The sequence below is a fragment of the Epinephelus lanceolatus genome, chromosome 3 (assembly GCF_041903045.1).
Source record: "Epinephelus lanceolatus isolate andai-2023 chromosome 3, ASM4190304v1, whole genome shotgun sequence".
In the NCBI taxonomy this organism is placed as follows: Eukaryota; Metazoa; Chordata; class Actinopteri; order Perciformes; family Serranidae; genus Epinephelus; species Epinephelus lanceolatus.
Genome location: NC_135736.1, coordinates 36,101,464 through 36,119,024, shown reverse-complemented (window position 1 = coordinate 36,119,024; position 17,561 = coordinate 36,101,464). Strand labels below are relative to the sequence as shown.

The following is a 17,561-nucleotide window of genomic DNA, read 5'->3' as shown; positions in this document are numbered from 1 at the left end:
GGATGAGAATCAGCAGAGCTCCTCCTTCCTTAGTTTCGCGCATTCCAGAAGTCATCTTGTTGTCCGGAGTTTTCACCAATAAAGTTAATCTGAAGAACCGTTTCCTCGGTGTGGCAGCCTCTACAGACCCTGTTGGTATCATCGAGAGACGACTCAGGCATCCCTGCACTGGAAAACATTTAGTCGATGTAAGTAAATCTCTGCTTCATATATGTGACACTGTTTTTTATCATTTAAACGTTAGAAAGGTAAACAGACAATAATAAGTGGTCTCGTGCTTTCTTTAAGTAGGACACTGACGCATTTTCTATTGTGTTGGTACAATGGATACCACCATTATCACCACTACCATTATGCGATTATTTGGAGTTAAACTCTATGGTTGGGTTTTAGAGATTAAAAAAAAAAAAAGTGGCGTTAATTTTCTAGTTTGGTGTTATTAAACTATTGCAGAAGAAGAGGGCGCAACAGGATGACGTAGTTAAATGGGAGATTTTTTTAATGCACTTTCAATACCTGTGTTTTGGCCACTCTGTCTGTACCCATATGTACTCTCTTACTGTCTGTGTGCATGTACCCTGTCTGTATCCAGATGTTTATAACTGGCTATCACGAAAGCCAGCTGTCTTATTTTTTCTTATTCTATATTGTCCTATGTCATAATAAGAATGATAACACATGCTGGAGAAGCTATTGAGCACAGATATAAATACAGGTGTGCCTTGAGATGTTTGGCTTGCCCTTTGGTGTGCCTTGTGCACAAGAAGTTTGAAAACCACTGATGTAACAGAATGCAATTTTCGAATTGCAGAAGCTGTGATTATTACTACACAATCAAACCAACCAGGGGATTGGAAACACTTGGCTCTGTGAACTTCACATGCACACACGTGCTGCCTTAGGCTCCATGTGACATATATGAATGAGAGCAGATGAATAAAATAACCTGTAAAATGCCACGCCACTCACAAAATTTGTTGTGAGCAGCACCACCCTGTGAAAATAGTAACATTAAGTGCAATCCACATGTTTACATATTACCTTTTGGTGTGAGAGTAGTGCAACTATTTTAGGGAGTAGCTCAGTGCATGATGTATGCATGGACATGGCAATAGGAGCAGAAAATTGAGAAGTGGTAGTAAATGCACAGTGCAGGTTTCAGCTCGAATTAACACCGCAACTCCTCAAGACCCATGTAAAGTTCCTGTGTCTTGCTTCCTTCAACTGTTGGGTAAATTTAAGTGAAGTGAGCATCAATGTTGGCCCTGACAACAAAACAAAGTCTCCCCTGTGCTTCCTGACTACAGTATGAAAGCTGACTCAGTAATGTTTACAACAAGGCTTTGAGTTATCTAAATATTTTTCAACCCAGTAGCAAGAAAAAATGTTGCCATTGTATGTATCTGCAAACCGCAGAAATGTAACTATTGTACATAAAGTGGATATGTTGAAACTTAACATTTCAAAAAAAGCAGTGGTTAAGGTGTGGTGTTTTTTTTTTTTTAGGCACAAAAACACTTGCTAATGGTCAGGAAAAGATCATGTTTTGGCTTAAAATACCTGCTTTTGGTGGTACAATCATCACTGGAAATGCAGCCATGTCATGCTTAAAAGTGTTTGCTGGTCTCAAACTGTGGTCAGCAGTGGTGTGCAGCTTGGCACATCATCCACCATTTCCTTCGCCTCCTGATGACAGTCACAGCACAACTGCACAAAGAACTGTTTTGCATGAAGCTCTTTAAAATGTTTGATTGTGGGACAAGGAACTTTACTAAGCCAGACTGTCCAGTAGACAGTTCAGATCAAAACCAGGCTATCTCAAACCCAGCCAAAAGTACAGAATCAGAGTTTTAAAAACATCAACCAAACAGTACAAAGCGTGAAAAACAGGCACACATTCACAGATAATCCCACACAGACCACTGGGGTGAACTGGCAAACACTGACAGATAACATTCAAGTATATAGAATATTAATGCAGTTGGCGGTGAGGTTGGCGGGCAGCAAGAATGATGAGGTGTGCACAGGAGGTGGACATGATGAAAGTAGATGGAAACAGAGAAACCAGCTGATTAGGGCTGGTGGATGGAGGGCTGGATGCACTGGGATCTGGAAACACACACACACACACACACAGAGCAGAGGAAAACACACAGCAAACAAGTCAAAAGCAAAAATGCTAAAATACCAACAAATTCTGCATCTAATTAAAAAAAAATGCAGTTAAACAACTTGAAAATCATCACAGAGGTTCTTGAGGACCTGTGGTACAATAATATTGTGGAGTTTGCTGATAATTGATGAAAAGTCTGTGGCCATTCAAGTTCAGAGTTTAGGAGGTGCACCTGAATGCACCATGGAATCCCCATCTGTGCATCGTTTAATAAGTGAAGAGCAAAGTGTAGATGGCATGACTGCAGTGCACAGCTGTCTAGTTAATTACAATGTAAAACTTTACTGGCGTGTTTCATGTTAATCAACGTAACTGCCTCCTAGAAGAGTTCACTTTGGGCTCCTCCATGTGACTTCAGCATGCTCCAGATAGACGAACTAAACAGAATGCCCTCTTGCACACCGATTGAACAGTTTCGCTTCCTCTGATTGGATGGTCAGTTGGCAACATGTTGATTGGCTAGTCAGCTCAGGTGTAAAATCAGGGTCAAAAGTCATGCGTGTGAGGGTACGGTCACACATGAGCAAAACAGTCTCAACATTCGCTTCTAGTGGCAAAACAAATTCACATCTTTGCATTGCATAGAGTTTGACTTTATTGAACTTTGTGTGGAGGAGACATTGACTGTTGTCAAGTTTAACCAGCTGATATTGTGTTCAATTGGCCATGAAAAATACAAACTGCCCCACAGCCTGACTGACATTGAGTCAGTATGGAGCATCAGAAAATGTTTAATGTACCATTAACATTACATTTTGCTGTTTTTATTAGCAAACTAGCTAACATTAGCTAGCAAACTCGCTTTCTGTGTCCGTCACATCAAGTACTGCCCACAGTTAGCATGAATATTACCTCAGCAGGCGATGGTCACTGGTCATTCGCTCAGAAGTAACTATGCGCTAACTCACAGCTTGTAGCTTGTAACGCCATTGTTGCATACACAGATAGGAAATTTGTTTTTCCATTATTAAGACTACCAGTTTCAGGGTATTCCATGATGTAAAAGTTGACAGTTATCATACTGTGTACATTAGCTTATTGCTGATGTTTAAGAAAAAGCAACTGGTTGTTGAATCTCCACTTTATTTTAGTTATTTTCTGAGGGGAGACTTATTACACATACTTCCATAAACAAAATGGTTTCAAGCTTCAATTATAGTAATAAAACATTTGTTCAACCAACAGTTACCCTTCCATTTTCATTCCTTTAAGGCTTATTCTGACTGATAATAATATCAAATCTGTAATACTGTGAAACTGCAATATTATCTGAGCTGGTTATTGTACCGTGGAAATCTCATACTGTTGCATTTTTTTTAAATAAACACAAGAAGTTTGTGCTCTAGAGAAAGGATCAGCACTCAGTGAAAAACCTCCTAAGCCCTGCGATAAGCTATTATGGCAAGGCTTAACTATACAGACCAGTAAGCAGTGATAACTAACATGTCTTTGGGGTCATCAGGTGGGAACCTCCTTTCACCAGTGTTTTGTCTAGTTGGTCCCACGACACCTCCAGGAGGTCAGGCAGTGATCTCTGGCGTCCCAGAGATACTCCCCTAATGCCAGGTCTCACTGCTCCCCACACCTACCCAATAACCTCCTTTACCTTAGTTACACATGGCTTTCTCAGCCCAAACAGCACTGCCACCTTCAACCAAACCCTACAGCACAGACAAAAATACCGCTACAGCTGCAAAACTTTTTCACACATGTGCAAAATATTTTTTACAATGGCAAAACCTTTTTACACTTGCAAAATATTTGAACAGCTACAAAAACTTTTTGGACATGCAAATTATATCTGTATGCACACAACTTTCACAGATGCACAAAATATTTTTACAGCTGTGAACCTCTATTATACATTCATAAACTTTCATACATACAGATATAGTTTATACCTGTATGTATCCCTGTGACGCAGAGAGGTTCGCCTTGTGTACCTCTTCTCGTCTGGTGTGAATAGTCTCACAGAATAAACATGGTGTTAGTTATGTTAAGGACATGTTGATACACTTGTAAATCCCATGTAAATCCTCAACCCCCCTGAGCAGACTGCCACATTAATAACCATATGGTTAATGAAATACATCAAATGAACCGAGGGACAAATGAGTGCAGAAAGTAACATAAGTCAGTTTGTTTCTAGACCACTCATGTACAAAATGTTCCCCTCACTTCTGTGGGGCCTTGTTAATTCATTTTATTATCAACTCCCCCCTCCCCTTACTCTCAGACCCCACTCTTTTCTTCCTCTCCCACCCTTCCTCCTCCTCTCCTCTTCCTCCCACCACATCTGCTTCTCATCCTGCAGCATTCCTGTCTTTAAGAGGATTGTGACATGTGGTTCTGATGAACTAACACCCCAGTACACTCTCCTTCTCTCTGTTCCTTTTCTTCTCTTTCACTACCTCATTTTGTTCCCTGTTTCTCAGTCCCTTCCCCTCTGTCCTAACAGATACACACAGGAGAGACACACACAAATACAATTGCACAATCACAACACACACGCCTCTTGGTTTCATTGGCTTGTCGTGATCATGTGGTCAGTCTGTGTTGTTTTTTGTTTTTTTTTAATCTTTTTTTTTATGACTGCTCCTCTTCCTCTTTGATTGTTTGCACCTTTCAAACATTATTCACTAATGACAACATTTTTTTTTTTATTCCTGCAGTCCCACTAATTTTAATGAACCATTTCACTGTATCTATCCTACTTATTTTAGTGTAGGGAAATCAGATGGAACATATAGCCTGCCCTGTAACTGTTTAGTGGGCTTTAGGTTAATATTCAAACAGGTGCTCTGTCCTGTACATTGCAGATCAGTAGATCCACTATAGCTGTGTCTCAATTCAGGGGTTGTTTCGAAGGCTGCATTTGAAGACTGATTGCGTCACATCGGCGTGACCAAATCTGTCCGATTTTGAAGGCTCCTTCAAATGTGGCCGAAAAATGCACCCTTCTTTCCCAGAATTTGGAGGGTGGAACGGATGAATCCTTCATGGCCCAGCCTATCTCAAGATGCATTGTGCACTGGTGTTAACAGTTGTTAACTAGCTAACAGTTAACTGTTGTTAACATTACTATTAGCGAAAAGCACACAGATTAAACAATCTTAATTTAATAAGTTTACTTAAACGGTCCTCCATCAAGCTGAAATATATCAAACGGCGGTGTCTCTGGTGGTGAATCATTTCCTCAGGTATTAAATTTAAACTATTACTAGCTTACTCCTTCTTTCCTTAAGTGCAGCCGGTTGCTAGGTAATAGTAACGCTGACCGGTTGGGGCAAGAACAGTTGGTGATGCAACCAGGAAATCCTCTGCAGACCGGACTGTCCCATTTTGGAAGCTGTTCAATGTGGCTGATGGGGTCTTCAAGGGACGTGGCAAACTTCGACCATGAAGGCTTCAGGCTTCAAAGGCTGCAGCCCCTGAATTGAGACACAGCTTATGTCTGACTGTTACGCAGCATTGACTCGTTATATCATTACATTCTGCATATCCCCTCCAATCATTAGATTCAAACACCCTACTTGATGTTGAGGGAGCTTTGGAAGATAACAGTCAACAAGTTCCCAGCCACTTTGACACCATGCGAATGGACTCATGAACAGTCCATTTACCAGAAAAAATGTTGGCATTTATGTTGGCTCTTATTGGTTGTTTTCATTCAGGTGTGGTGGATTCTTGCAAATGCCATCAGGAGCACTAGGAGGAGCCAAAGCAACATGATTCAGCAAATATGACAAACAGTTATTATTTCATAAAAGTTACTACGTTAATTTGTTAGCCACTTATTATTTATGATGGGATTAAAAGTCTAGCGTGGGATTTAGTGGTATCCAGCTGTGAGATTGTGGAATTGAAACTTCTGTGTGCGTGTATGAGAAACTCCAGTTAAGTCCAGGAGGAAGTGGTGCAGGAAGTATTCACATCCTATGTTTAGCAATGGTTCCTAAACGTTTTCTGGAGATAAAAATATTGGCGCACACCCCCTCCCAACCTACCCCGGTCTAAAGTAGAGTGGAGCATTTTAAGGCACAGATGCTTTTTTAATAAAGTGACTCTGTTGTGCTCAACAGTTGAGTATATATTTCTGGAGCAGGCTTTGTGTTTGGGATGTGAAGTCTCTAAGTAGCAACCTAACTTGTTCAGATTGATACTGTAAGAAGCTAATAATTTGAGAAACACAACACACTGTTTTCTCTCTTCATTACTAACCAGTGGAGTGGTGAAGCCGAGGGTGAGATATGTCTCATCATATTTTCTTGTCTCTGTTTGTGATGTTTGGTTTAGATTCATTGTCTGCTTCATGTTTCTTTGGCAGTCCTTGCACAAACTTCTCAATGCTTTGCTTGCAGTGCAGAACCATGCATTATTTATATTTACTGTAGCCTTGCCCTTGCAGTGCTCTCCCACCCCTACCCCTTTTATAACTCGGGCCTGCCCCCCGGTTTGAGACCCAATGCTCTATTACACGTTAAAGTCCTGCACTGAAAATGTTGCTTAAGTAAAAGTAAACAAGTAAAACACTTTATATATATGTGTATATATATATATATATATATATATATATATATATATATATATATATATATATATATATAATATATATATTTATTACACGGCTCTATTAAATGCTGTATTCTGATTGGTCAGTAGCGGCATTCTGTGGTCTGATATTACTGTGTAATGACCGCTGCTAGTAGCAACGGTCATTACACACAGTTGCTATGTAGCCCAGCATTGCTAGGGATGCTGCCCTGCAACACTGCAGCTGTCAAACAACTTCCGAGGGAAAAACAAACAGAAGTGGCTGATTTTAACGGATGCCGCTGAAGAAAAAGAATACCTACGGATTTTCTCTGCCAAAAACAAAAGAAGACGGATTTGAATACACACTCGGCAGTCATGCTTAATGACATTTTACGCAAGTTTTATGCCTCGGTTCAGTCCACTAAGCCTGGGTGAGTACAAAACTTTCACCAAAAGTTGTCGAATCCGGTCGGTTTTAATGCACTTCGCAGAGGCAGACAACAGTATTTATTTAACTGATAATTAGCCGTGTAATAAGCGGGATAATGTATAATGAGCCGGTGAATACTGGGAAAATAACTCTATTCCCCTGTCGGGAGTTATTTTCCCAGTATTCACCGGCTCATTATACATTATCCCTTACATATATATATAATATATATAATATACAGTACAGGCCAAAAGTTTGGACACACCTTCTCATTCAATGCATTTTCTTTATTTTCATGACTATTTACATTGTAGATTCTCACTGAAGGCATCAAAACTATGAATGAACACATGTGGAGTTATGTACTTAACAAAAAAAGGTGAAATAACTGAAAACATGTTTTATATTCTAGTTTCTTCAAAATAGCCACCCTTTGCTCTGATTACTGCTTTGCACACTCTTGGCATTCTCTCGATGAGCTTCAAGAGGTAGTCACCTGAAATGGTTTTCCAACAGTCTTGAAGGAGTTCCCAGAGGTGTTTAGCACTTGTTGGCCCCTTTGCCTTCACTCTGCGGTCCAGCTCACCCCAAACCATCTCGATTGGGTTCAGGTCCGGTGACTGTGGAGGCCAGGTCATCTGCCGCAGCACTCCATCACTCTCCTTCTTGGTCAAATAGCCCTTACACAGCCTGGAGGTGTGTTTGGGGTCATTGTCCTGTTGAAAAATAAATGATCGTCCAACTAAACGCAAACCGGATGGGATGGCATGTCGCTGCAGGATGCTGTGGTAGCCATGCTGGTTCAGTGTGCCTTCAATTTTGGATAAATCCCCAACAGTGTCACCAGCAAAACACCCCCACACCATCACACCTCCTCCTCCATGCTTCACAGTGGGAACCAGGCATGTGGAATCCATCCGTTCACCTTTTCTGCGTCTCACAAAGACACAGCGGTTGGAACCAAAGATCTCAAATTTGGACTCATCAGACCAAAGCACAGATTTCCACTGGTCTAATGTCCATTCCTTGTGTTTCTTGGCCCAAACAAATCTCTTCTGCTTGTTGCCTCTCCTTAGCAGTGGTTTCCTAGCAGCTATTTGACCATGAAGGCCTGATTGGCGCAGTCTCCTCTTAACAGTTGTTCTAGAGATGGGTCTGCTGCTAGAACTCTGTGTGGCATTCATCTGGTCTCTGATCTGAGCTGCTGTTAACTTGCGATTTCTGAGGCTGGTGACTCGGATGAACTTATCCTCAGAAGCAGAGGTGACTCTTGGTCTTCCTTTCCTGGGTCGGTCCTCATGTGTGCCAGTTTCGTTGTAGCGCTTGATGGTTTTTGCGACTCCACTTGGGGACACATTTAAAGTTTTTGCAATTTTCCGGACTGACTGACCTTCATTTCTTAAAGTAATGATGGCCACTCGTTTTTCTTTAGTTAGCTGATTGGTTCTTGCCATAATATGAATTTTAACAGTTGTCCAATAGGGCTGTCGGCTGTGTATTAACCTGACTTCTGCACAACACAACTGATGGTCCCAACCCCATTGATAAAGCAAGAAATTCCACTAATTAACGCTGATAAGGCACACCTGTGAAGTGGAAACCATTTCAGGTGACTACCTCTTGAAGCTCATGGAGAGAATGCCAAGAGTGTGCAAAGCAGTAATCAGAGCAAAGGGTGGCTATTTTGAAGAAACTAGAATATAAAACATGTTTTCAGTTATTTCACCTTTTTTTGTTAAGTACATAACTCCACATGTGTTCATTCATAGTTTTGATGCCTTCAGTGAGAATCTACAATGTAAATAGTCATGAAAATGAGTCATTGAATGAGAAGGTGTGTCCAAACTTTTGGCCTGTACTGTATATATATATATATATCTATTATATAATATATATAATATATATATTCTGATTATGGAATTGTATATATTGTCCATCCATCTATTTTCGTAACCACTGATCGTCGGACAATTTAGAGTCACCAATTAACCTGCATGTCTTCGGACTGTGGGAGGAAGCCGGAGTACCTGGAGAAACCCCACTATGATACGGGGAGAACATGCAAACTCTGCACAAAATCACTCCTGGGATTGAACCAGGAACCCTCTTGCTGTGAGGCGACAGTGCTAACCACCACACCACCGTGCCGCCCTATATATATTGTGTATACTTTACAATGGCTTAGCTCCACCACCACTTGCAGCCTATATCAGCAGAAGACCAAATATGAATCGTGTCACTCGGGGTTTAATAAGAGGAGACTGTACGATTCCACTGAGGAAAAGTGCTTTTAGTCAGTCAGCCTGGTCTGTAAGAGGTTCAAGGGAGTGGAATATAATTCAGATTCGTATCAGATAACTAAACACTTATATATCTTTTAGAAACCAATTAAAACAATGGATGATTAATACATACACACATGAGCACTAAACTCGTTTCTACTGCAGCTAATATGTCCTGCTGGTGTTGCAATGTTGTTCCATAGTGAAATATGTCACTACTGCCTCTAGTGCTTTTAAAAATTGTATGTCTGTGTATGATTTTGCCTCAAGTTTTAGCATTCAATCACAAATTTCATGATCACTTCTCAACTTTTTGATTTTTCTCTCTTTTTTGTCTTGTGGTTTGCTTTTTTGTGCTTTGTTGTATTTTGGGTAGCCTTGTGTAACATCTTGGCCAAGGGACTACAGAGTGTAAAATAGCCTTTTGGCTAATTCTGGCATTTTTATACCATGTGTATGTATTCATTTGCACTGTCCATTGTTAAATAAATGAAACTTTATTTGCACTTTTTGTATTTGGACCCCACTTTGTATTGCAATTGTTGCACAGTTGCCTTCCCTTGGAATAAATAAAGTTTTATTTTATCTTGCTATGGATTAGTTGGTTGGAAAATAATTCCAAATCTTCACATTCCTGAAGCTGGAGCTGTGGAATATATTCCATGTTTTCCATTCCTTCTGTATTTCCAGTCTAAATAATGGTCAATTAAGACAACAGCTGTTTGTATGTTTTGTGGGTACAAATCTGAATTTGTAAAGCAACTAGTAACTAAAGCCGTCAGATAATGGTAGTAAAGTAAAAAGTGCAACATTATCCCCCTAACATGTGGTGGAGTAGAAGTACAAAGTGGCATTACAAGAAAATTAGTACAAGTACCTCAAATTTGTCAGAAAGTAGAGTACTTGAGTAAATATTTAATTCCAGCAGAGTTCACTCAGCTGGTGGTAATGCAGTAAAATTTTACATTGCACATATAATGCAACATAATATTGTGTGTATGTTAACAGTGACTGTAATCTAGGGTGGTGTGTGCTTGGTTTCTTCATAACAGAAGTGGATTTGTGGGGAAAAAACCTCTTTACAACAGATGAGTGTATCTGACTCCAGTGTCCTGTTTTGCAGTAACATGTCCTCTGAGGGTGCAGTGGCAGCAGCTGGACCCAGGTTACATCGTCTCTTCCCCTGGTTTGACACTCAAAGTGCTGCGGTGAGTTTAGGACACCACACAGTTAACTTTATCGGAAGTGGATTGTCTAACTTCCCATGAATTGTTATGCAGTAGAGTGTAAAGCCAAATCTCTGTGTCTGTGTAGGTGGTGACCATCTTGTTGGGGCTGTTCCAGATTCTGTTATGTGTCCCGCTGGCTTACGTTGAGCAAACTTTGCCAAAGCTCTTTGTGGCGCCACTCATCTTTGGAATTCTAGTATGTACTTCATGATTCTTACTCTAATTCTTATACTGAATATCTGTAGTGTCAGCAGCTTCACCTAAGCTTGTCACAATTACGACATGATTGCCTAATCATTTAAAAAAATATATATAAATTTTGCATAATTGTTAGAATTGTTTCAACGATTTAAATAAACATAAGTGCCATATTTCCAACATGTATTTACACTGTTTGATGTTTCAAGGCACCATTTTCATTATGTCATCCCATTGTGCCCTCTTCTGCAATGGTTTAATGGCACCTGACTGGAGAAATAGCTCCACCCTCTGTTGTCTCGAGGCACATACCTCCCACTATTCGCACAGTGGTAGTGGATGTAAACTTCTTTTACTAATTTTCTGTCAATTTGGTCAGAATTTTTGCAGCTATATTTGGATAGAAATCTGGCTAATATTAGAGATGTGTAACCAATGCATCTAATGAAATGTGAATTAAGTGTGTTTCGGGCGGGAACCACCAAGGCTCAAAAATAAAGCCAATGCAGCAGTGTCAAAAACTGCAGTTCCTTGAATGGCCACTTGAGGCTGGCTCCAAAACAGAGTAAATCTCCATAGACCCCCATGTTAAAATGTCCAAGTTTACAGCAGAAATAAACATGTTTACAGACATGTTTACAAAAATGGTTTTGGTCTCTATAGCTAATTTCAACATTCATGACGCAAATTGCTCCTCCACAGCTCCCACCTCCTGTCCAAATAAGGTCACTGATGGCTCCAAAAAAACAAGATGATGATGGCTGAAATGCCGAACTTGAGGCTTCAAAAGGGCAGTCTTCAACCCAATGGGTGACATCATGGTATCTGTGTCCATTATTCATGGTCTATTGTGTGTTTCCATCAGCTTGGTTATGGCAAATAAACTGTCTACCTGACGTAGCCACCATGACCTCACCCACTGGTTTGTGGACTCCCATTTTGAAGCCTCAAGTTTGACATTTCGGCCCGTGCCATCTCTGTTTTTGGGAGCCAGAAATAAACATATTTGGATTAGAGGGAGATAATTCTTATGCTAGCTGCTGGCTTGGTTAGCGCAGTACATCTATGGTTACCTGTGATAATACTAAGGCTAATTCTTGGTAGTGAAAAACAGGCTTAAAACCATTAAGACAAAATGTACTTACCAGAAAAAATGTAACATCTCACTCCATAGAGGGTCTTTTATTACAAAAGACTGTTAGTTTAGACTGTTTTTAGGTGAACAAAATGTACAACTAACACACTGAAATAGCAACAGCTACGACTACGCCGATACTCTGGTAATCTGGGGTTACGTCATGGTTACACTACTAACCAGGGTTGTCACTGTGGTGGCATGGATGGTACCCACCTGTCACCTAGAGTTGCCACACCCTTAAAAAGCATAACTTTAAGTTTTAATAACATTGACATTGGTGAGTTCTATATAAATTCACCCCGGCACAGTTATGTACGAAGAAATAAGCTACAGAGACCAAAACCATTTTTGTACCAGGCCTTAAACATGTTTATTTCTGCTGTAAAGTTGGGCATTTTAACATGGTGATCTATGCAGATTGACTCATATTTGGAGCCAGCCTCAAGTGGCCATTCAGAGAACTGGTTGGTGTCATTTTTCAGTACTGGAGGTTTCCGTTTGTTGTAAACCTATTTAAACCTATTTACAGCATAATCTATAAGAAAAACACAATTGAGTGTGTAACCTTTTCAGTGACACTGAGAAAGTTTTGTCGAATTTTGTCGCTTCCATCCAGATTTCCTAATTAGATAATAAAAATGCTAAAAATGCTTGGATGGCTTTGTGTTTCCTCGCTGCAGCTGTCTTTAACAACTTTATCGTTAGGCTACATTAAGTAGACCCACACAACAGTTTTAGAACAATTTGATCTTTGCTGCCTAGTTTGACAGTTTGACCGCAGTTCATGAGCAGTAATTGATATGATCGACAGCTGTGCTCAAGACTCCTCAACTCTTTGGTTGTTTGAATTCATGAGCAGTGGATTCTTGCAAATGCCATTAGATGCACTATGAGGAACATGTTTTTTTTTTCACAGACTATCTGTCTCATGTTCCACTATCTATCTTGTACGAATGAAATTATTTAAATCTGCAAAGTGAAACATCTTTCCATCTCTACCTTGAAGCATGAAATCACTCCATGCATAGAAAGGATGCTATGTTTTAGTGTTAAAATGGATTTAATAATATATGGAAAAAAAAAAACCTCTGTCCTTAAAACTGATGACAGCAACTTTCAGTAAAAAGTCCAATACTGTGTGTGTGTGTGTGTGTGTGTGTGCGCGCGCGTGTGTGTTTGTTGCAGATCGTAGCAGCAGGATCCATTACCTTTGCCAATGAAAGGAACTCCAACAAACTACTGGTACGTTCACAAACAAGCCAGTCTAAAGATTAATGAGATTTTGATCTCTCTGTCTCCAACGTCTGTATTTCCATTCAGTCAGCAAACATGTCTCAAGTGTTACATTATATAATATAAGAATATAAACTCATAATATTACAATCATGTGGCATAGTCAGCCTAACGCATCAGCCCAGTCGCCAGACTAACATGTTGACATTGTACATTTCTGCAAACCACAAATACGTTACATTTGCACGTGTCATATGTATCATATCAATGTTTCTAAATTGACGTAATATATGCGCTCACTTTGTTATCAGTAGGTGGAGGGGATGGTAGATGGCGGATGCCAAGCTGCAGGCTAAAAATCAGATGTTTTTTAAAGATGTGTCACTGTTTTTCCAACTGCTTTTTAGGCAGCAAACACAGGTGTTTTTAAGCGACTGTCACTGTTTTTGCACCATGGATAGTGGCACAAAGACCGGCTGTTTTTTTTACTGAGACATTGGTGCATTTCCTGCCAGGATTATGCCCCCAAAACAGGTCTTTTGAGCCAAAGTGTGACCTAGCCTAATTATAACCAAGTGGACTTTGTACTTAAACTTAATTACATGTACACAACTTTTCCTTGACATAATAAGGTAGGAATGTAACGTATCAATGGTTCGCAGAAACATGCCAACATTATTTCTGGTGATTGGGTTGAAGGCATGAGTGTACTGACTATTTTAATTTTACATGTAATAAAAATTGTAATAATAATAACAATAATACTTTGTAAGTGTTTACGGTAATTTTACATTTTCAAGTTTACACTAATGTAATCGGTGTATTGGTGTTTCATCGTGCACTTGACTGTCCTCCTCCACAGCTTCAAGGTTGTGCATACAGTAATGCAGTTTGCCTGCTGGGGACACTGCTTTCTTTCTGCCTCTACTGCTACTGCCTCAGCACTATCGGAACACCGATTTGTGAGCCCAAACCCACGCCCAGTTATCATTACTATGACTACAGAGGTCAATCTTCTGGGTGTCCTGAAGAATTTGTGATGGTCAGTGTGCTGCTTTCAGCTAACTTTTCTTTTCTGAAGTGAAGACAACAAAAAAGAGACATAAACATTTAATAGGTTTGAGAATGGGCTGAATGGGGGAGGTTAGATGATGGTTAGATGAGATGAGATGGGGGAATGGTAATGATGATAAGGAAAAATCAATGGGTGCATAGATACAGTAGAAGGATGGAAAGATGAGGTTGCAGCACCATCACATGTCTGACATAAGACTTACTTTATAGTGTGCAAATATATGATATGGATTTGTTTTGTCTCTTGCAGGCCTATTCCAAGTCTCTGAAAATACTGCTGCTGCTCTACAGTCTTGGAGCCCTGGTCGTGCAATCCATCCTGTCTGTCTCTGCTTTCAAAACTCTCAAAACAGAGTGATACACAAACACGTGTGCCATACATGTTGAAATCCTCAATATTAGCAGTAGAATTGAAAACCACTCATGTAATTCCCCTCACAAAATTTTAAAAGTGTCGATTGTGTAGATTTCTGTTTTAGTGGTTTGGTGTCTCTTGATGAGGTTTCATGATACAGATCAGACTATTTAAACCAAAATGTCTCCTGACATCTCAGAGTCTGTTCGCACCTGGTAGTGACGTGTCCTGGGTGATCCGATCACTAGTGGACAGTTTTAGAGGCTCGTTTATGCTCAACATTAGATATAGAGGTGGTGGACAGCCTTCTGTTCGTGCTCTGCATTCTTTTTGTCCATATTTGTGCACATTTTCTAAAGGCTTACGGATACGGACGAAACAGATCAGTACCATTGGAGATTATGGAGGCAGTGTAGCGTAGTTAAAGCAAGATATGACCATAGCAGACGACATACATGACATCCCAGCTCTCACCTATGGTCATGAGCTTTGGGTAATGACCGAACAAATGAGATCACAGATACAAGCAGCCAAAACAAGTTTCCCCAGAAGGGTGGCTGGGCTCAGCCTTAGAGATAGGGTAAGGAGCTCGGGCAACCGGAGGGAGCTCAGAGTAGAGCCGCTTCTCCTTCGCGTCAAAAGGCGTCAGTTGAGGTGGTTCGGGCATCTGATCAGGATGCCTTCTGGGCGCCTCCTGTTAGAGGTGTTCCGGGCACGTCCCAATGGTAGGAGGCCCCGGGGCAGACCCAGAACACGCTGGAGGGATTACATATCTCATCTGGCCTGGGAACGCCTCAGGGTCCCCCAGGAGGAGCTGGAAAGTGTTGCTGGGGAGAGGGACGTCTGGGGTGCTTTGCTTGTCCTGTCCTGCTGCCCTAGCGGTTGATATGAAATGGTTTTCTTCATCCACATGTCAGGATGTAAAAGCAGCAGAGATCTGCGCCATCTACAACGCTGCCTCCATTAATAGATACAATATTACAACCTTCTCCATTGTCGTCCATTTGTTGTTGTGTGAAAATTTTGACTCTGCCCTCTAGCGCTATCTATTGGCTGTATCCATGCCCTCATAAACAACCTGTGGAGGTAAAAGGGCAGTCAGTGATGTTTACGTTTGAAACAGCCGTATTTATTTTTGTAAACAAAGGGAGTATAAATGAGCCTCAAGTCTGTCTGTTCACACCTGGCATCAGAGTGTGTCTCAAGTGACCACTTGTGATCGAATCTCACTTCCCCACTCTGTATGCAAATAATCAGGTGCATCTCTCAAAGTGACTGCTGAACCTTTTCAAGGCAGAAAATATGACTATGTGACAAGATGAAAAAAGTGTATCACTGTAACTATTCACAAAGAATCTATCAGCAACCTTACTCTTTATAACTATGTGCATATTGTTTTACCCATAGCAGATATACTAATAAAACCCAGTTTGGGGACAGAAGAAGAAGTTCCCTTATGTAATTGCAGTTTTATGTGAAAATGCACAGCTTTGTATACTGTACATACATTTGTTTGTTTTATAATTACATTGATGTTTTTAAATGTTTTGTAATGTTTTACATGTTTTTAAAATTTTATAACAAATCAAATATAAAGAAAATAAATATACTGGATGAACTAACAAGAACTTCTGTGATAGTCAATGATCATTTGTGAGCAGCATGTTTCTGTTACATGCTCTTCATAGATTGGACTTCTGTATGTGTGTTAGGGGACAAAATAACAAACACCTTACACAAAGCCTTACATAAAAGCCTCACAAAGATTACTGCAGGGCTGAATGCTGTATATGCGTTGTATATGTGTGTGTAATAGATTACATCATAGTGTTGTTACTGAGGTGTAATTATGTCTACACCCTGTATATGCAAAAAAAAAAAAAAAAATGTCTTAATCAAATAAGACTGATGGTGTTATTCCATACTGTGAATGTGTGAAAATTTCGTGTTTCCATGACGGGGCCTGGGCAGCCAACCAAAGAGCAACATCCACTTGGTCCGAATAGAACATCTTTATCAGTTTTTCAGATGCATCATTTGCAAACTGTTTATAATTCCAAATACACTGATGCAGTTATCGCAGCTTCAAATGTATTCACTAAAATTGTAATCATGGCCTGCTCTTTTTACATGATTGCCCTCATATTTCATACAACAAAAAAATGAAAAAATACAGTGTGTCACACAAATGCAGACACTTTCATTTCTGCATGCATGACGGTCCTGCAGTGGTCTTACTGCTGTAGTTTCTCACTATGTACAGGATGTTCAGAGCAAAGACACAGAACACCAGCCTCTTATTCCTGTAGCCACTGAGAGGCTGAATATCTCAATGTAATACAGAGGTTTGCACACTTGCACTATATCTTTATCTTACCAAGAACTGTTCTTTATTTGGCACTCTATTAAGTGTGGGTCTTAATCCCTCACATAAAGTGGTCTATCTTTGGCTTGATGGTGCTGCTTTTGTTTTGAATGTAATTTTCACTTATATTATCTTTTTAATATTATTATTTATGTGTTTAATGCCTAGCTGCAAACAACATTTCCTGCAGGATAATAATGTATTTGTGTGACTGACTGAAGGCCAATACAAATAGAGATGTTTTAATATGCAGGATAGCTGATACATTTCCACCATAAATTGATGCAGTAAAGATTGATATGTAAAAATTCCAAATCCAGTAACTTAAATGTTTAAAGCTCAGAATTTCTTGGAGGAGGACCCCCAGACACCCCGCTTAATGTGTAGAAATAAAACCTATGCCCTCAACAATGATATATTTTCAATATGCATACATACATGTATAGGATGGCTATAGATATAGAAATAAAACAGTGCTGGTCAACCATGTCTTCTGCATTTGGCTAGAAGTTCTCATCCACATCACACCTTATATCCTCTCTAATAAA

The 17,561-nt window shown here is 40.0% G+C and overlaps 1 protein-coding gene across 1 annotated transcript; it reads left to right on the top strand.

The window, feature by feature from the left end:
* The first annotated feature begins 38 nt into the window (after positions 1-38).
* On the top strand, positions 39-16,273 carry LOC117255200 (uncharacterized). Its single transcript, XM_033623850.2, has 6 exons — positions 39-188; positions 10,545-10,629; positions 10,736-10,846; positions 13,172-13,228; positions 14,082-14,261; positions 14,544-16,273. The coding sequence occupies exons 2-6, from the start codon at positions 10,549-10,551 to the stop codon at positions 14,649-14,651; spliced, it is 537 nt and encodes a 178-aa protein (XP_033479741.1). The 5' UTR covers positions 39-188; positions 10,545-10,548; the 3' UTR covers positions 14,652-16,273.
* Positions 16,274-17,561: the final 1,288 nt, after the last annotated feature.